General features: G+C 54.8%; 1 protein-coding gene across 1 annotated transcript in view; it reads right to left on the bottom strand.

Annotated features, from left to right (window-relative positions):
- Window positions 1-19,936, bottom strand: part of ADAMTS2 (ADAM metallopeptidase with thrombospondin type 1 motif 2) — a 311,641-nt gene that overhangs the window by 162,898 nt on the left and 128,807 nt on the right. The window contains exon 4 of the mRNA XM_028849988.2: window positions 13,054-13,256. Within this exon, the coding sequence (XP_028705821.2) occupies window positions 13,054-13,256 (203 nt within the window). The remainder of the gene's footprint in view (window positions 1-13,053; window positions 13,257-19,936) is intronic.

Consider the following 19,936-nt stretch of genomic DNA (forward strand, 5'->3'; position numbering starts at 1 on the left):
AGGCCAGAACAGTAGGGGAGGACCAACACAGGGGCCACCTTCCCACAGGTATGTGACTCCATCTGCCGTGCTCTGGCCATGTCTCTCTGAGTCTCAGTGACCTGATGCAGGCAAGGGAACCTCACAGGGCCACTGGGGCAAGGTATGAGGTCCCAGACATGCCTCCTTGCACAGGGTCAGCACGTGCAAAAACAGCAAATGTGAGTTTCCGCCTCCTCAGGTGGGGAGAGGGGCTTCCAAGGATGGAAAGCGTAAGCCCCAAACCTCCCGAGAGAGATGAGTCCGTCTTTGTAGACCACAAAGCAACTTCGCTGCTGCTCTCCAAGCCCCCTAAGCTCCAGCAGGGCCCAATCTGTGTGCCATGATTCGCGATGCGGCCAGGTTTGCAGGCGCTGAGCCGCCACCAGGAGCCCTCATTAGAGGCAGCTGCAGTGGCCCTTGTCCGAGGAGCCTTCCCTGACCCGCCGCCCCAGGCACCCTTCCCTGATGAACCAGGGTGTAATCATGTGTCCTGATTCTGCTCCCCATACTCCCGTGCTCTGAGCTCCCTCAGTGCAGGGATGTGGAGGCCAGGAGTTCAGGGAGTGCCAGACACGACTGAGGACAGCTCTCAGTCTCCGCATGCTCCTCCCATGCCCGTCTCTGCTGAGCACTTCCCTGGTGTTCCACTCGAGTGGTGCTCCCAACGGCCCCGGGAGCTGGCACTGCCCAGCACAGGGCGCAGCAGGACAGGCAGTCGCCTCCTTCCTTCTAGGCTGGAAAGAACACTCAGGCCACCCACACGCCAGACTCATCCCCCAGCCATGTTCTGCTCCACCTGGGCAGCGTGGGTTCTTAATTTCAATTTGTGGCCCACATTGAAAAATAATTAGATTTCCCATAAAAATTAGATTTCCAGCTTCTCGTGGAAGAAAGACCTGGCAGCAGTGGTCTGCTTCTTCCTACAGAAACACAAGTGAGTGGAACCAGGAGGAGCTGGTTCCAGGGGGGCTGGAACCAGGGGTCGTGGCCTCTTCTGTCGCCCCAGTCCCCACCACTCCCAACAGCCTTCAGCCACCTGGGCCCCTCCTGCCTGGCTCCTGTGAGCACGTGAGGGCACTGCCCTCTTCTGAGCCCCACACGCAGCCTCGCACACACCACTGGCCCTCATGGCTGTGTCTCCTGGTGGCGCACAAGGCCAGGCTCTGAGGCCAGCGGGACAAGCGTGAGGAACAGAAACAGTGCCAGCAACACCCCCAGGGCCACGCCGCCACCAGCAGACCCTGACCCCCGCTTCCCTCCCCCCGCTTAAGGGAACCACGTTCTCGTGTCCAGTTTCAGAGAATGTTTTTCTCTTTCCCAGGAACCAGAGCCAGAGACTCGTGAACTATGACTTGTGGTGACGCTCTCCGCCTGGCTGGTGTGCAGCTCTGTGGCCAGCGTACAAGATTTCCACCACGACCAGCCGAAAGCATCCCTGTCCGGCCGCTGCCTTCCCCGCCGCCACCGTGCGGTCTCAACACGTTGGAAAGTTGGTGAGAAATTGAGCCCATATGCCTTCTGATTGTTTGCAAACCCTGGCAAGGCTCTGGTAAGTCCAGGCCAATTTCTGGATTAAATTAGAAAAGAAAAGACGAAAAATATCTGAATCCTGGCATAGAGAGAAATCATTCAAAAAAAAAAAAAAAAAAAACTGTTGAACGTACTGTACAGAGAATGTTCTCGTGCTGGGAGGGGTCAAAGGTTATAGCCTCGACTGAAGGCACAGAAGACCCTTGGGTTCCACATTCTCCGCAGGCCGAGGAGCGTGTCTGCCCTCAGCAGAAGAGATGCTCTGGGGGCTCAGGCATTCTCCCAGAACGTAAGCAGTTCACACAGGTGGGAGAGGCTATTCTGCGTGACCAGAAACCTGCTGCTCCTGCCCTGCCGTTCCACAGCCGTTAAGAGCAGCTCATTCTATCCTTTCAAAAGAATCCCCGAAGTAACCTCACCGGAGCTTTGAGCTGATAAGGCTGAGGTGGGGGTGGGCTGGGGTCTGAGCAGCCCACTGCACTCAGTACTTCCCTACCACGTGCGCCCACATGCACTGATGTACTGAAAGGCACATGTTAACTTTGGAGGCCTGGGGCCATCAGAGCTCAAGGCAGGCACTAAGCAAGTCCATTTCTGCAGAGCCTGGTAGCAAATATTCCTTGAGCACCCCGTAGTGAATGTTCTCAGCTTTGTGGGCCATGTGGTTTTTGTTGCAACTACCCAACCTGTTGTTGTAGCACAAAAATGGCCACAGGCTCTGCCGGGCGCAGTGGCTCACGCCTGTAATCCCAGCACTTTGGGAGGTCGAGGCAGGTGGATCACCTGAGGTCAGGAGTTCAAGACCAGCCTGGCCAAGATGGTGAAACCCCGTCTCTACTAAAATACAAAAATTAGCCGGGCATGGTGGTGGGCGCCTGTAATCCCAGCTACTCAGGAGGCTGAGGCAGAGAATCGCTTGAACCCGGGAGGTGGAAAGTTGCAGTGGGCCAAGATCATGCCACTGCCCTCCAGCCTGGATGACAGAGTGAGACTCTGCCTCAAAAAAAAAAAAAAAAAAAAGGCCACAGGCAATTCATAAATCCATAGGCATAGCTGTGTTCCAATAAAACTTTATTTACAAAAACAGGTGAAGGGCCAGGTGGCCCTGGGGCCAGAGTTTGCCAACACAGATTTAGAATCTCCAGTTCACATGAATTTTGCTTTCGTGCAAGTAATATGTCCAAATTTACTTTAATGTAAAACTGATGTTTTAAAATGCTTCTAAAAAAAGGGGCCACTTCAGGGGGAGATGGCTTACATCTGTCTGGTGGCCTCTGGCAGGCCTGAGAGTACGTGTTCTCAGTAGCAAATAGGTTGAGCGCCGGCCTTGCTGCAGGCTGGGTGTCACCCACTGCAATGGTCTCTCCCTCCTGTCTACAAGGAGTGCAGTAGGACCAGGGGCTCACGCAGACAGTGCAAGGTCTTTGTAGATCCTGATATTTAAGCAACACATTGAGGCTTCACCGGGAAGAGGAGGATTGAAATTAGTGCTTTAATTAAATGCTTGAAGCCACAAAGGAAGCTTTAGCCTTGGGCCCAAGCTTTATATTTCTTGAAGTCTTGGCACAGATAGATTTTACTTTTAAAATTGTATCCGGCCTGGCGCGGTGGCTCAAGCCTGTAATCCCAGCACTTTGGGAGGCCGAGATGGGCGGATCACGAGGTCAGGAGATCGAGACCATCCTGGCTAACACGGTGAAACCCCGTCTCTACTAAAAAATACAAAAAACTAGCCGGGCGAGGTGGCGGGCGCCTGTAGTCCCACCTACTCGGGAGGCTGAGGCAGGAGAATGGCGTAAACCCGGGAGGCGGAGCTTGCAGTGAGCCGAGATCGCGCCACTGCACTCCAGCTTGGGGGACAGAGCGAGACTCCGTCCAAAAAAAAAAAAAAAAAAAAAATTGTATCCATAGCCAGGCGTGGTGGCTCCTGCCTGTGATCCCAGCTACTCAGGAAGCTGAGACAGCAGCATCATTAGGCCCAGGAGATTGAGTCCACCATGCAACATAGCATGACCCTGTCTCTAAAACATCTTTAAAAAATCAGTCAGGCATGGCGGTGTGAGGCTGCAGTCCCAGCTGCTTGGGAGGCTGAGGTTTGAGGCCGCACTGAACTGTGATTGCCGTACTACACTCAAGCCTGGGTGACCGAGTGAGACCCTGTCTCAAAAAAATAAAAATGCGTATATAAACACATTACTTTCACAATGGCTCTGATCTTCCGAGGCGTTCATCCCTGCCCCCCATTCACCTGAGCCTGGAGAAGAGTCCCTGACTTTACCTGGTGACGAAACTTGAGGTGCCACACACACCTGAGCTGCCTCCTAGCCTGTCAGACCCAAGCCCACTCCTTAGGGGTGCCCAGGCCCGCACACGTGGCCACTGCGTCTAGTTTGTGAGCAGAGACTAGCCGAGGCACTGGCAGAGCGAGTGTTTGAAAATGAGAAATACTGAAGCCCCAGTGTCAGTATCAGGCATGTTCACCAATGTCAACTGTGTCCCAGCCTGGCAGCACCCAGTACCTCAGGGAGCACGTTTCCAAGCAGGAAGCGTCAAACATGGCAGTGGTCTCCCAGTGCCGTCGGGGGCGGGGGGCAGGCCTGGGCAGAGGAGAGCCCCTTATCCTCCCGGCTGGGCCCAGGGGAGGCAGCGATGCAAGGTGGAGGCTGGAGGCTGAGCCAGAGTCAAAGGCTGGGAGGAGCAGGAGCAGAATGAAGGCAGAGGGAAGAGAGTTCCCTCTGCTAGTGATGGGGCTGGGGGGCCAGCAAGGCTGGACGGGCCGCACCTCTGCCCATGGCTCACACTCCATCCTCTTAGCCCTCACAGTGCTTGGGAGGGAGTGACCCCTCTGCCCTTAGATGGGGGGATGTGGGTACCCCCAAGGGGCCTCAGCCTCTCTGACAAGGCTAAGGGCCACTGAGCCTCAGGAGACTGGACTCAGGGTTGCCAGCAGCCAGGAGGGCTATGGCTGTGTGTGCCCAAACTCCATTGTAGGCCAGGTGCAGTGGATCATGCCTGTAATCCCAGCACTTTGGGAGGCTGAGGCGGGCGATCACCTGAGGTCAGACAGGCCAACATGGTGAAACCCAGTCTCTACTAAAAATATAAAAATTAGCCGGGCATGGTGGCATGTGCCGGTAGTCCCAGGTACTTGGGAGGCTGAGGCAGGAGAATTGCTTGAACCTGGGAGGTGGCGGTTGCAGTGAGCCGAGATCACGCCATTGCACTCCAGCCTGGGCGAGGGAGCAAGACTCCATCTCAAGAAAAACAAAAACCAAAACAACTCAGCGCAGGGAGCCTCCACGGACAAGGGCCGCAGGCTCAGCACACACCCGGCGCCCTCTCAGCGCGGCCGGCTCCCCCTGGGCCTCGGAGTTGTGTGGACGTGCCCAAGTAGAGGCTGGGGAAAGGCCACAGAGAATGGGAGCCTGAGGTGGCATATGGGGGCACATGCAGGGCACCAGGCGGTCCACTGGGCTGTGGGGTCTGAGTGCAGGGCTCAGGTTCCTGGGCTTGCCCTAGGGGCAGGCTGACTTCACAGATGACCAGGGCCCATGTTCAGAAGGCCCCGAACTTGCGGCTTGACCCTCTACAGCTCCGTCTGGAAGTTCTTCATCCTCTCACCCTTGCACGTGTGTTTTGGAAGTGAAGGCTCCCAGGGCAGTGGAGCAGGGTCCCACCTCCCCAGGACAGGCTCTCAGCCGCCCCCAGCAGGTGCAGGATCAGGCATGTATTCCCCACGGCATCTCAGGGCAGGCGTGGTGGTGGCCATCCCGCCCACGGCTGGCAGGAAAGGGGCATGTCTGGTGGATGGCCGGCCAGAGCCCATGTTTCGGCGGAGGTGAGCCTCCCATGAGTGACACCTGCATAGAGATGGATTGGCTGTGGCCATACGCTGTGGGCTGGAGCAGTGCACCAGTGGGAAGGGGGTGTGCCTGGCTCTACTTCCCCAGACCCCCTGGCTGGGGCACAACCAATGTGTTCCTCCAGGGGTGGCAGGAAGCTCGCAGACTCCAGTGGGAGCATCCTTCATGCTGGGGGTGCACTCACTCCGCTAGGACCCGTACCTGAGGAGAATTCCCTCAGCGGGGTTCCACTCTGTGGGATCCTCTCTTCCTCCTCCCAGCCTCCCTGAGTCTGGCCTGTGCCTGTCATAAACTTGTGGTCAGCCTGAGGCACCCACCAGGATCAGCCACAAAATGCACATTTGTTTAATTTCAGTGACTCCACATAGAAGCCAAGCGCTCTAATATTTGCATTTAAAATAGCCATGGCACAATTTAAAGATGAATAAGAAATTCATGCTAATAATTCAAGGTTCCAATTTTTGTTCACTTAGAACAACATTAAAAAGCAAATTAAAAAAACAGCAAGTTGAGAGAGAAAGAGACAGAGACTAAGGAAGAAAAGAAGTGGCTAAATAGTCCCTTTTTATGGCACTTTCCTCTGCTCTTTGAGCAAGCGATCCCACATTTTCATTTTGCGCTGGGCCCTGGGAGTTATGTGCTGGCTCTGCCTATAGGCCAGCGTTCCCCACTGGTAATATCCTGATGAGTTTTGCAGCAGCCAGATATTGCAGGGAAATAAGAATGCACTGCATGTAATACATTGGCTCCTTTGAATTCTCTATCTTCCCCCGCCCCCTTTATTTTATTTTATTTATTTTTGAGACAGAAATTTCACTCTGTCGCCCAGGCTGGAGTGCAGTGGCATGATCTTGGCTCACCGCAACCTCCGCCTGCCGGGTTCAAGCCGTTCTCCTGCCTCAGCCTCCTGAGTAGCTGGAATTACAGGCATGGGCCACCAACCCTTGGCTTATTTTTGTATTTTTAGTAGAGACGGGGTTTTGTCATGTTGGCCAGGCTGGTCTCGAACTCCTGACCTCAAGTGAGCCGCCCGCCTTGGCCTCCCAAAGTCCTAGGATTACAGGTGTGAGCCACCGCGCCCAGCCTATCTTTCCTCTTCGGGAGAAATTCAGGTGGAGGGCTGCTATGGCTGAACCCAGGTGTGGAGCTTGGGAGCTGCAGCTTGGGAAGTTCTGCTGCCAAACAGACCAGCATCTCAGAAGATTAACTTCTGGGGAGGGCAGGAGACGCCAAATGCATCCGCCCAAGGGAGAAGCTTTTCCCATGGGAGGGGAAAGACTGCAGGATCTGGCCACACACAAAAATGTAGGACGTCAAAAACTATCCCAGGCAGAACAAAACAAAAGGTAAACAAGGAGACGGGGGAAAGTATTTCCCACACATGTGACAGACAAAAAGTTAATCTACTTAGATACGCAAACTCTTCAGATGAATGGAACACCCCCAAATCCCAGCAGAATCAAGGGCATGAATAGGCCAAGCACAAACAATAAAATAATCTCTGTTTACAAATACACGTATATTTTTAAACGCAGGCTCATTAACATCAAGGAAAAGCAAAAAGTTTATCTCCGTTGTAATTAAATTACCCCTGTTCAAAAGGACTCAGTGGTGTGAGGGGGTGGGGAGACAGGCATTTGCTCAACGAAGCGGGAACAGAGGAAACCATAACAGAGAACATTCCAGCGTAGAAAGCTTACAAAACGGGCATATCTGTTGACCACGGACTCCGCTTTCAGCAACTCAGCTTAAGGAAATAAGTAAGCAGGAGCGGTAGATTCAGCTCGATGAACATGGTACAGTTAGTGGCATGTCTGACCTCTAATGGAGAAATTAGTTTTGCTATGTGAATATGTCATATAAACAATAAGTTAGGTAAAAAGTGTGCTACAGTCATATGGCATGATGTGCGATCATTAAAACCAGGTAGTAGACAATAACTGCTGGGGGAAGACACTCACATATCTACATGAATTTATGCTAATTTTACATAGTAAAAAAAAAAAATGGCTGGTGCAGTGGCTCACGTCTGTAATCTCAGCACTTTGGGAGGCCGAGGCGGGTGGATCACCTGAGGTCAAGAGTTCAAGACCAGCCTGGCCAACATGGTGAAACCCCATCTCTACTAAACATACAAAAAAACCACCAAAAAACAAGAAAACGAAAGCCAGCTGTGGTGGCACATGCCTGTAATCCCAGCTACTCAGGAGGCTGAAGCAGGAGAATCGCTTGAACTCGGGAGGAGGAGGTTGCAGTGAGCCGAGATCACACCACTGCACTCCAGCCTGGGCGACAGAGTGAGACTCTGTTTCAAAATAAACACATAAATAAAAGGAATCATCTGTGTTAAATATAGAATATTTCGATAAACCAAGAATTTCTAGATGTAAGGAGGAAGATAAGAAAACTGGACCCATCAGGGGCTGCCGGAACGGGCAGGGGGGTGCTTGCCTAAACCAAAGAGCCCCTTTCTGTGCCCAGGTGGCCCTTGTGAAACGCTCCATTTCCAACCCTCTTCCCTTCCGGCAAGTCTGAGATGAGAAAGCAGCTTCATTTTTCCATGGAAAAGGGAATATCATGTCTTGCCATTCACAAGAAAACAAAGCAGCCCCTCCCGTGATTTCCACTGCTCCCGGAGCCACAGGCAGCTCCCCTCCACCTCTGGAAGACTGCGGCGGCCGGCCTTGCTCATCCCAACTTCCCCTACCTGTGCCCCCTGCTTCACAGGCCAGGCCTTCTCCATTCTTCCAGCCGGCCCCATTCCTGCCTCAGGGCCTTGGTGCCGCCTGCCCCCTCCCCCAGACTTGGAACAGGCTATCCCTATCCTACCTCTTCCCACATCCTTCGTTTGTCACGAGCCTCAGCTCCCGTGATACCTCCCGTGCACCAGCCCCTGACCTCCTGTGTAAAGTGGCCGGCCTTCCCCTACCCTTCTTCCTTCTCCATCTCATAACGATTTTATTTCTTTCATTGCGTTTATCATTACTTGAAATGATCCCATTTGTTTTTCACTTGAATATCGTCTGTGTCCCCCTTCCCAGAATGCAAGGTAGCAGGGCTACGTCCTGTCATGCTCACGGCCGCACCCCTAGCCTGACATATAATAGATGCCCCATAAACACTGGTCCCCCGTACGAATGGCAGCCAGGGGCACCAGACAGAAGAGGATGGTTATGCTGAGAATCCACCCCATCTCAGCAGCTGAACACAATTCAGTGTACGCTGTGTTTCCCTACTCACACCATGGTGCGGCGTGGGTCGGGGGGCCAAGCCCATGCTGTAGCTGTGCCTTCTGGGATACGTGGTTTCCAAGGTTTCCATGGCAGGGGGAGACAGAGATGGAGGGGACTCCAAGCTCTTACCAGCCTTGGTCCACAGGTGACCCAAATCACTTCCTTTCACACAGGCCACTAGGCAAAACTAGCCATGCAGTTCCATGTCAGTTACAAGGGAGCCTGGGCAGAGAAGGGGAGCATGGGGGTGACTGATGAGGCTGAACTGCCTGTGCCACCCCTGGACCCCATATTCTGGCCCAGGCTCTGCCACAAAGAGATCCCAAAGGGAGTTCTGCAGGCAAAAGTCACCCCAAATGATGAGGGAAACTGAGGCAGCGCAGGGCTGCAGGGCTGCCAGGGTGGAGCTGTGCCTGCACTCAGCCCGCCTCTGCCTCACCTCCTCCTCAGAGTCTGCATTCCCTGGGTCCTCACCATCAGGGCCCGCACCAGCTCCTCCTCCCAGGGCTGGATGGCCTTTCCCAGGGCACAGGCTGTGCCACCGTTCTCTGCATCCAGTTCGGTGGGCAGCTCACTGCCCAGGACTGGCCCCCACACCCTGGGCTCTGGGCGTGCCATTGCCCAGCCCCACCTGCTCTACAGCCAGTCAAACAGCTCACTGGGAGCCCAGTCCCAGCCGGCTGCCACCACCTCTGTCCTTCCATGCTTTTGCTTTTGCTCCAGCCTTGGGGGGCCCCGTGGCCAGCTGGGACTTACAAGAGGACTGTGACAAGCCACTGGCCAGGCCTTGGGGGGGCCCTTGGGGTTGTGGTTTGAGGCCCCCACAGCACCCCAGTTCAGAGACAGGGCACGGTAGGCAGTCCGTCTGTGCACAGACCCAGCCCTGCCCTGTCCCGCACAGCAGCTGCCAGCCACACTGCGGCTTCCATCTAGGTGCAAATTAATTCAAATAAAGTACTCTTTGGGGTGGCTACCATAAAAAAGAAAAAAGAGACAAGTGTTGGTGACAATTTGGAGAGACTAGAATTCCTGTACACTGTTGGCAAAATGGTGCAGCCACTGTGGAAAATAGTGTGGAAACTCCTCAAAAAGTTAAAGAAAGAAAGAATTACCCTGTGTCCCGCAATTCCACTTGTGGGCCTATAGTCAAGAGAACGGAAAGCAGGGTCTGAACACCCACGTTCATGGCAGCATTATTCATGGTAGCCCATGAGGGGGCAACCCGAGTGCCCATGGATGCTCGGGATACTATTCCTCCCTGAAAAGGAAGGACATTCTTACATATGCTGCAATATGGAAGGCCCCTGAGGACATCGTGCTAAGTGAAGTGAGCCAGACGCAAAAGGACAATTACTGTGTGATCCACTTATGCGAGGTACCCAGAGTAGTCAAATTCTTAGAAACAGAAAGTGGAGTGGTGGGTGCCAGGAGTTGGGGGAGGGGAGGAACAGGGCTGAAATTTAACAGGCGCAGTTTCAGTTTTACAGGATGAAGAGTTCTGTGGACGGTGGTGGCGATGGTGGCCCAACCATGGAATGTGCTTACGCCACTGAATCTCGCACTTAAAAATGGTGAAGACACCGACTTATGTTCTGTGTATTTCACCACGATTAAAAAATTTTTAATTAAAATTATCTTGGAACAAATAAGAAGTTAAATTAAAAGTTCAGTTCTTCAAGGACACCCGCCACACTTCAAGTGTGCAAGAGCCCGGTGGCTGCTGCGCCAGAAAGGGCAAAACCAGCGTCTCTCCTCTCCAGCACTGCGGGAAGCTCGCTCGCACAGCAGTGTTCTGGAAGATCATCCTTTCTCAGACGTTCCCTCAATGCTCCTCCTCCCCAAGACCACCGAACGGTCCGGCATGCCTTAGATCTGTCCCTAGAACTCTCCAGGCATGCACAGGCTCTCAGTGAGGACGCAAGGTATTAACCGTCAGGGCAACGCATGCTCCAAGCACGGCCACGCTGCGCTCTTGCAGCGGGAGCTGGGGCTCCAATCAGAGGACAGACCCCCCGCTGACCCTCTGCCGCTGGTCTCCCAAGCCCCGGGACTCTCTGCCATGCCCTACCGCCTCTGCAGGACACTCCCACTGTGCCCATGACAAGCACGCTGTCAACACATGTTTGCTGAATGAATCAGTGCTCACTTCTGTGCAACAGGGGACAAAAGACACGGCCCAAATATTTTCTCAACTTCTGAGACTTATCTCCTAAAACGGCTTCTCTGTTGTGATAAAACTTATCTCAATGTAAGACGTTTTAAATTTCTCATGCTTTTCTAGAAACGAACCTTCCCATTATTCAAAATGGGGGGTATGGCTGGATCACTAGGGTTTGAATAAAGTTGGATGGCAAAAGTCAGAGAACCTTCTAGACATCCTCCAACCAGCCGTTGTGACAGAGAGACCCTCGGTACCAGCAGAAAGGCTGATCTGCCTCCACCGGCCTCATGAAGGACTCACCCGGGGTCCCATCTTCAGTCAGCGTCCTTGGTGGGCTCTCAGCAGTGACCCCTCCTGGGCTGTCACTAAATTAGATAGTGTCACTGTCATGATAACAAAACCACATTTTATGTGGAAACTAAAAACGTGTTCACTCTACTGAGAGACTGAAAAGCACAGTCACCGACACGCTCTCATTTAACCCTCACAACCCCCACGATGAAAACACTGACCCATTTTATAGATGAGAAAACCAAGGCTCAGAGGATGGGAGCAGCGATCCCAAGGACGTGCCTGGAAAAGGCGAGGCCGGGAGCCGCCATCGGACTGTGATTCCAAGCCCAGTCCTTTCCCCGCTGGGTTGGAAGGCAATATGATGCTAGGGGAAGACAAGATTTTATACCTACCAGTCTCACAGACCCAGCCTGAGGACTTCCTAAGATAATTCAGCATGGCAGGTGCCCAGCGTGGGCTTGGCATGGTCCCATAGTAGGGGCTTAATAATTGTAGCCATTATGGTTTTATTGTTATTATTATTGCATTAAAGGTACGTTTCAAAAATAAGATGAGGTTAATTGTGACAACGCTCTCCCAAATAAAACGAATTTTGCCGACGCGGCGGACTTCAGCCCCCCGTGTGGATAAGGCTGGGCTCCAGAGGGCTCGCGGACTCATGCAAGGCCGGTCAAGAGGAAAGTGAGCATGAAGGTGGGGTCTCTTGTCAAGTGTTCAGCTCACTCGCATCCCCTTTTTCCCCCTGAGGTATCTTTTCACCAGGGCCCTGGGGACTCTGACCCATGTGTCAGCTTGGTTCCTGGGGGGGCTCATCCCTGGCCCGAAAAGCAGAGCTGAGAGCAGACTCCGAGCAGACCTCCACAGCCCGCTGCCTGCCTGCAGCCCGGCCCCAGAGGACCTCATTCATCCACAGGTTTGGACACACAGCACGGGGTTCTAGAACTTCCCACCTGCCCGGCTTCCACACCACCTCCAGCCTTCCCTAAGGCCTGGCTTCCTCCCACAAATGCCCCCCTGCCCCCTAACGCCCCACTGGCAGCATCTCACATTCCAGGCCGTGCCCCGGTCCTCCTTCTCACCCCTTCTTTTCCCTGCAGGGCTCAGCCGAGCCAGTCTGCTCCCCTGGGAACCTGCATTTTGAAGACTGGATGCCCCTCACCCCCACAGTGGCTCTGGCCACTTGAGGCAGAGAGAGGAAAGGCCTGCACAGCCTGCACCACACAGGGCGCAGCATCCTTGCATCTCCCGCTCCGGCTGCGGGGGCTGTGGAACGAGGGAGGTGGTTCTTTAATCTCTTAGCATCAGGCAGACAAGGAGCAGGTGTCCAGAAGACAGAGGTGGGACACAGACACCCCTTTCAATAGCCCAGACTCACAGGGAGAAAGGAATTCGCTCCCCGATTTTCAGTTGCTCCCACTGCCAGCTTCAAGGAGGGCCCTGGGTTGGCATCTGGCCCTCGCTCTAATGCACACTGATCTCTAGACAGAAGGGGGCCTCTGTTCGGAGCCAGAGGAAGGCAGGACTATCTAGCTGGGGCTGAATAACGTCACTTTATGTCTTACTATTAGGTTAGCTTTTTAGGTAAAATGAGGTTTCCTTTTAAAATAATTTTAGTTTTAAAAGTGGCAAACATCGAGAAAACCTGTTTTTCAAATGACCCATAGAATGACATTTGTCATTTTTCAAATGACTGGAGTCTGCATAAAACCGCCTTAGCCTGTAAAGAGCCCACAAGTTGGAATTACTGCAATTTGCAGATGAGAAAACTGAGGTCAGCGAGGGTCAACTTGTCTCACCTGTGGACCCAGAGCGCCTCCCTGAGACTGTGGCACTCACCTCCGCTAACAAGGAAATCAGCAGAGCCTCGGGGGACGCAGCTGGGCCTCTCTGGCCTGCCCAGCCCCTGGCTGACCCTCCCTGTCCCGCCCCGCCCCTCAGCCCCCCGACTCACGATGTTCATGAGCGTGAGCAGGTACTTCTGCACGTGCTCCTTCCCGTGGAACTGCACCACAGAGTCGTCCACGCCCAGCAGGACCTCGATGTTGTAGTCGTCGTCCGCAGCGTGCCTGCGTGCCCTCCGCCTCGAGCTGTTGACGCGCTCCTCTAGGACGCCCAGGGTGCGGCTGAGGCTGTCCAGGTTGCCCAGGGAGGCCCCTGCCAGGAGAGGACACCATCTTTAGCAGCAGGGCAAACCCACCCGGACACACCAGCACCCACCAGGCGCCAGCTCGCCAGCTCGGCCATCCTCTCATTTAAAACAGCACCCCGAACCTAGGGTATTGTTCCATTTTACAGAGGAAAGCGAGGGGCAGAGGAAGGTGGCAGACACTTGCCAAGCTGTCTCAGACACAGCAGGGCTCAGACAGCACCTCTGTGACTTCCAGGACCGCTCGTTCCCCAGCCCCTGGTGGCAACCCCAGCCACAGCAGGCCACAGTGGTCTCCACACGACGGTCAGGCCTGCTGAGACTGAGAGAGTCCCAGCCCAGCATCACCGTCCGCCTTATGGATCCCAGGGCTGGCACCCAGCCACAGAGAGGCCGGGAACCCCAGCCCGCATTGCCTGAAGCGGGAGCGGGCAGAGCCGCCCCTTCTCCCCCGAAGGGCTGCCAGGTGCCAAAGGACTGGTGTCCCAGGTGTCACCGCCAGCTGTTACGACTGGGGAAACCGAGGCCCATCCTGGGCTGTGTGTGTTCCCCACTGTCTCCTTGGGCCCCTCCCAGAACTTCCTGCTCAGTCCTCCACTGAAGTGAGGCCCCACACCTCTGGGCCAGGTCCCAGGCCCCTCCGCAGGCGAACTGTAGCGCCTCTGGTCTGATTGAATTGGTCCGAGAGCAAGATGAACCCCTGTGTGGCAGCTCTGCTGCAGTCAGCCCTGGGCAGGCACCGACCTCCTGCCCCCAGGGTGTGCCCCTGGCCACTTGGGGCTGCCATCCTGGGGCGCCCGCCCCGGATATCGTCCCTGCCTTCTGTGCAGTGCGGTTTCTGCTCTGTTCCGTGTCCTGCGGGCCGGAGACTACCCTGGACCAGGCTTCAGTTCCCAGCCCTCCACTGCCCATCTCTAATGGCCACAGCGAGGCTGGCCAGGCTGACCTTCAGCATCGACGGCAGCCCCTGACCACACTGCCCACAGCCCCCCAAGCCCCAGTGTCCAGGAAGCCCCCATTCCCTTGCACTGGTCTCTGTCTAAGCCAGGTCCCGGCCCCAGGGTCCAGTGTCTCCGTGGCATTCCCCAGGCAGGTCCTCAGAGACTCCTGGCCCAGGACAGACCCAGGGCTGCACGTCATCGTGACATCACCAACCCACAGGACCCCGAGGCCCCTGCAGCTGTGGGAGACCAGCGTCCCTGCTGCACCACCTCTCTACAAAGAGTCTTCCAGAACAACACTTTTCACCCCCAACGCCTCTCTCCTGCTGCCTCTTCCAGGTAGGGGCAGGCACTCCCTCCCTGTGAGGGTGGCCCAGGACAGGCCCTGGGGGCAGAACCAGGCCTCTGCAGGCGGCACGGCCACTCGGACAGTGAGGCAGCCTGGTACCGGGCCCCCATCCCGGCACACACTTCCTCACCCGGTGCTGACAGCAGGCCTCTCGGTGGACTTGGCCGTTTCTGTTTTACAGTTGGGGAGACCCATGGCATCCCAGCGTGGCCAACTCTCAGCCAGGAGCTCTCTCCTTGCACCCTGCAGCCTGGCTCAGACAAGACAGACTGAACACGAGGTTTCAGGCACAAACCTGCAGCCCGACTGTGGGCAAGACCAAGAGAGACAGTGGAGGTGCGAGGCAGAGGGCGAGGGCTGGGACAGAAAAGAGGAGTAAGTGGGGCCAGGGCTGAGCAGCTGCTGGGGTTCCGGTACCTTTGGGGGTCCTCGTGCCACCTCCAGCTCCACAGTTCTGTGTCCCCTCAACATACACACACAAGCACACACACATGTACACACACATGCACACACACACGCATGTACACAGCAAGGACTCCCAGGGCCGATCCAGGGACAGGGGCGGGGCGGCAGGCCTGCGGGCAGGGCCGTGTGGAGCTGAGCAGTCTGCTTAGCTGCCTGGATGATTCAGGGCCATCCATGCTCTTCCCAGAGGAAGCGCCAGTGACTTAAGCCTGACAGGGTGGTTGAGGAATCGCCACTCTATTTTTGTACATTTATTTCTTTGCATTTCCAAAGAACAGAGACAGTTCACCTTCAGAATCACCTTGGAAAGCAGAGAGATGCTAATTTCCATAGGAAAGCTCTTCTTCCCCTGGGGAATAGGCCGGATGTTACCCTCTGCCCTTGTCAAGCAAGGGGTCACACACGGCGGTGCCCTCGGCAAAACCAGACCACAGAGGCACCCGCTGAGGCCACGTGGTGCCATTTGGTTAATAGTATTTGAAAATTGGAAGATTTCATGTTTAAAAATTCTAGAACATCCAGCTTCTCTTGAGGAATTAGGAGACGGGGCCATCCCAGGGGAGCCCTGGACTGTGAATTGAGGGGCCACACCTGGAGACAAAACACACAGGGCTTGGCACACCAGGGCCGCTGCCTGCCACCCTCAATGTCATTCTGGCACCAGAAGGCATCACAGTATGTCCTCCTGGCCCTAAGCCCGGAGTCACCATGCAGGGACCCTCCACACACTCCCGTAGGAGGACTGGGGCGCCGCGTTGGGCAGAGCTGGGCTGCGGCACGTCTTGAGGCTGCTTCTGCTGAGCAGGCGGAGTTTTTAACTAAATTGTGTGTTGCAGGCCCATGAAAAAGAGCGAAGGTTTCTAAAGATGCTTTAAAAGTGTCAGTTTCACCTGAAATGGATTTATTATTGTTGCCATCAATATTTTAATCGTGATAATTTTGGGGGGAAATTTGGAAATTATGTTCTAGAGCACTCCTTCTCCACCCAGGACCAGTGCCTAGAGATGGTCCAAGGCCCAAAGGTAAAGTGGGTGAAGAGAGGAAGACAGGGCCTGGGTCACCTGGCAGGTGACAGCCACCCCGAGTCTGGCCCCTGGAAGCCTCAGTCATGTTCAGGCTGGACAGGACAAGGGGAGAGCCCTCAGGCCTGGGGCAACAGGAGCCCTGGCCCAGACACCCTCCTGCCTCCACTGTCCCAAACAGACCCGGCAGTCAGGCTGAAGCCCCAGCTTGTCAATCATGAGTGCCACCTCAGTTTTCCCCACAATAGGATTGACCCTGACCCTGTCAATCACGAGTACCACCTCAGTTTTCCCCACAGTGGGCCTAACCCAAGCCATGAAGAGATTCTGACCACATGCTGGCCCTTGCAGGCTGTTCCCCAAACAGAGTCTTGCTATAAGGAGCTCTGGTCAGTGGGCCTGGCACGGTCCTGAGTAGGCTTCCTAGTGAAGCCGACTCAGTCAACCTTGATCTTGGGCCTGCCCACCTGCACTGGTTGCCTACCTGGTCTAATGGCCCCTGTTCCACTCAGTCCCTCCAAGGCAGGAGGGGGCTATTTGCTGCTCTCCCCTCCTCCCCTGGGAGCTCTCTCTGTTTGTAGCCCAGCCTGTGGTGACCAGGAGCTCACACAGCCTCTGCTCTATCCCTCGGCATTGACCCTGCTTGGATGAGTGGTCAGCGCTGCCCGTGTCCTGTGGAGGCAGGAGGATGACGCTGTCCTTGGTCTTCCTTTCCTCTGAGTGCAGCCTTCCCCACGAGAAGGCGCTGGGCCCCCTGGGGGTGCTGATGGACCAGGCCCCAGAAGTCATGCCCAGGTGGGCTACGGCTACCCTGAAGGGAGGTGTCTGTGGCAGGATCTCATCTTTTAAATAGGTAACACAGAGTTTTTGAGTTCCTGGCATTCCCTGTGCTCGGGGCACCTTCCGGATGGCAGCTGGAAATCTCTTTGCTCACATCATGGTCAAAGAATGACACTGTGGGAAGAACTCCAGAGCCATCCTGTTTCAGAGTCTCTAGAGTGGAACAAAAAGACTCAATCGAAGAGTCAATCAATAAACAGGGAGAGGATGGAATGAGTGGAAGCAGCAGTTCTGTCCAGGGAATTCCGGCAGGGGAACGGGTGGGTCAGAGCAGCCGTGGGCTCATCCAAAGTGCTATAGCGCACAGGGCACGTGGGCAAGGGCTGCACCTGCCAGCATCCTAGGCATGCCCCAAGTCTCCAGGCAGGGGTGTGTGCACAGCCCTTCACAGTGACAAAGCTCCATACCCCTCACCAAGGTGGAGGCTCGTCCCCATCAGCATATCGTCCCATTTTAGTATCAAGGAAACAATCAAGGAGCAGAAAAATTACACGAGTCGGACAAGCCACACCACCAGAAAGGACGAGTGGGCATGTGCGCAGGCCTCTGGGTCCAACGTTGTCCACATGCCCAGAGCCTTCCTGTACTTCACCAGCACTGAGGGGTGATTTGTGGGAATAAAAATTGTAGAAACAAGTATGATTAGCCTAGAGAAGAGAAAACCTGGGACTGAGTCTGTAACCTTGGGAGCATTGTGGGATGGTGCGGGCTCTGAGGGCAGGTGCAGTGAGCAGGCGTGGACCCTGAGAGAGGGTGCAGTGGGCAGGTGTGGGCTCTGAGGACAGGTGTAGGGGGCAGGTGTGGGCTCTGAGGGCAGGTGCAGTGGGCAGGTGTGGGCTCTGAGGACAGGTGTAGGGGGCAGGTGTGGGCTCTGAGGGCAGGTGCAGTGAGCAGGCGTGGACCCTGAGGGCAGGTGCAGTGGGCAGGTGTGGGCCCTGAGGGCGGGTGCAGTGGGCAGGTGTGGGCTCTGAGGGCAGGTGCAGCGAGCAGGCGTGGACCCTGAGGGCAGGTGCAGTGGGCAGGTGTGGGCTCTGAGGACAGGTGTAGGGGGCAGGTGTGGGCTCTGAGGGCAGGTGCAGTGAACAGGCATGGGCTCCGAGGGCAGGTGCAGTGGGCAGGTGTGGGCCCTGAGGGCGGGTGCAGTGGGCAGGTGTGGGCTCTGAGGGCAGGTGCAGCGAGCAGGCGTGGACCCTGAGGGCGGGTGCAGTGGGCAGGTGTGGGCTCTGAGGACAGGTGTAGGGGGCAGGTGTGGGCTCTGAGGGCAGGTGCAGCGAGCAGGCGTGGACCCTGAGGGCGGGTGCAGTGGGCAGGTGTGGGCTCTGAGGGCAGGTGCAGTGGGCAGGCGTGGACCCTGAGGGCGGGTACAGTGAACAGGTGTGGGCTCTGAGGGCAGGCAGGGGCTTTGCAGTGCTAAGGGCAGGTGGGTGTTTGCTGTCCCCTGTGCGAAGCCCAGGCCTATGCCTTTTTGGGGCTGGCCTCTTCACCTGGGATGCCCTTTCTGCTGCTGTTGGCCAAATTTAGGCCGCCTGGAAGACCCAGAAGGAAGGGAGCCCACTGCCTTTCGTGGGACTCAGAGCTCTTGGAAGACAGGAGCATGTTCTGCCCCTCTCTGCCTCCTCCACAGCCCCACTGCGTGTCACTAGGGGAGGACGGGGACAGGGGCTGGGGCAGGGATGCTTAAAACCTGAGGACAACACTGTTCAGTGACAGGGCAGACTGCTGTCCCCTCTCCATGGGATGACCACCCCTTCATTGCTCTCTTCCTTCAGGTATCTGCTGAAATGTCAGCTCCTCAGGGAGAACTTTCCTTATTTCATCCTAAACTGAAATCACCCCTCCCCTGATTTCTCCCAACAGCACCTCGTGCTCTTCCTTCCTGCGACGCTCCACCACGGGCAGATCTTGTCTCATTTGTGAATTTGCCTGGGCATTAACTGACTTTCCCTGTCAGATAGAGAACCCTGGGGGATGGAGACCATGGGGTCTGGTGTGCCTCAGTTTCCCCAGTGCCCCACGGGTAAGTGCATGGCTGTGAGGGGCTGGAGCCACGGCAGAGAGATGCTTTGGGAACAGAGGGCCCAGCAGAGGCGAGCTGGGGGCCTCTGGGGAGTTGGGAACTGGGATACGAGAGGCAGGTGCAGCAGGGCCAGAGGGGCCACACTGGGGGGTGGGGAGCCGAGACCAGGAGCAAAAGTGTGGTGATGGTTGGAGGAGTATGAGATGGAACAAAATCCAGCTACAAATTACTTGCATATGGAATAACCAAGTCGAAGTGACCAGGAGGAGCTTTAAAAAAGTGGGGCAAAGAAACATGTACCATGTAATCGCCAACCGAGGCATTTAAGGAGACAAACTGATAAAACAAACAACTCATGGAAAAAATGTAAAAGATACGAAAGTTTATGCCCCTAAGAGCTTCAACCTGATGCAAGGAAGAAGAGACAAGGCCACAGTGATAGGAGCGCTGTAATACATTTATTCCAGACAAGTTTGATACAACATTAGGTAAGGATAGAAACTATTGGAATTAATAGGAAAACCTAATGTTCAGACCCAACAACCAGAACCACGCCCTTGTCAAGCACACACGGGAGAAGTGCCACATTTTACCACACATTAGGGCACAAAACTCAAAAATCATGCCCACGATCACCATTACTGAGGCAAAATCAGAGACAACAATAAAACCCTAAACCCTAAACATCTGAAATTAAAAGCACAGTTCTAACGGGCCTAGACTAAATGGAAAATGTACTTCCACTCATGGCTCAAGTAGAAAACCTGAATAAACCAATAACCTCAGAAGAAATTGAAAGAGTAATCAAAGAAATGCTTCCATAGAAGAGTTTAACCAAACCCACGAGGAATAGATACTCCTCACCTCACAAAAAGTAAGTATGCAGAGATCAATACTTTTCTTGAACACAGCAATAACCAGCTAGAAAGTAGAGTGGAAAAAAGAGCTTATCAACTATAAGAACAAAACTCCCGAGTATCTAAGAATAAACAAAAACTAATAAATGTTCAAAGACTACACAAAAAGTAGTATAATATAGTCTAAAATCTCCAAA

This window comes from Macaca mulatta, chromosome 6 (assembly GCF_049350105.2).
Source record: "Macaca mulatta isolate MMU2019108-1 chromosome 6, T2T-MMU8v2.0, whole genome shotgun sequence".
Taxonomy (NCBI): Eukaryota; Metazoa; Chordata; class Mammalia; order Primates; family Cercopithecidae; genus Macaca; species Macaca mulatta.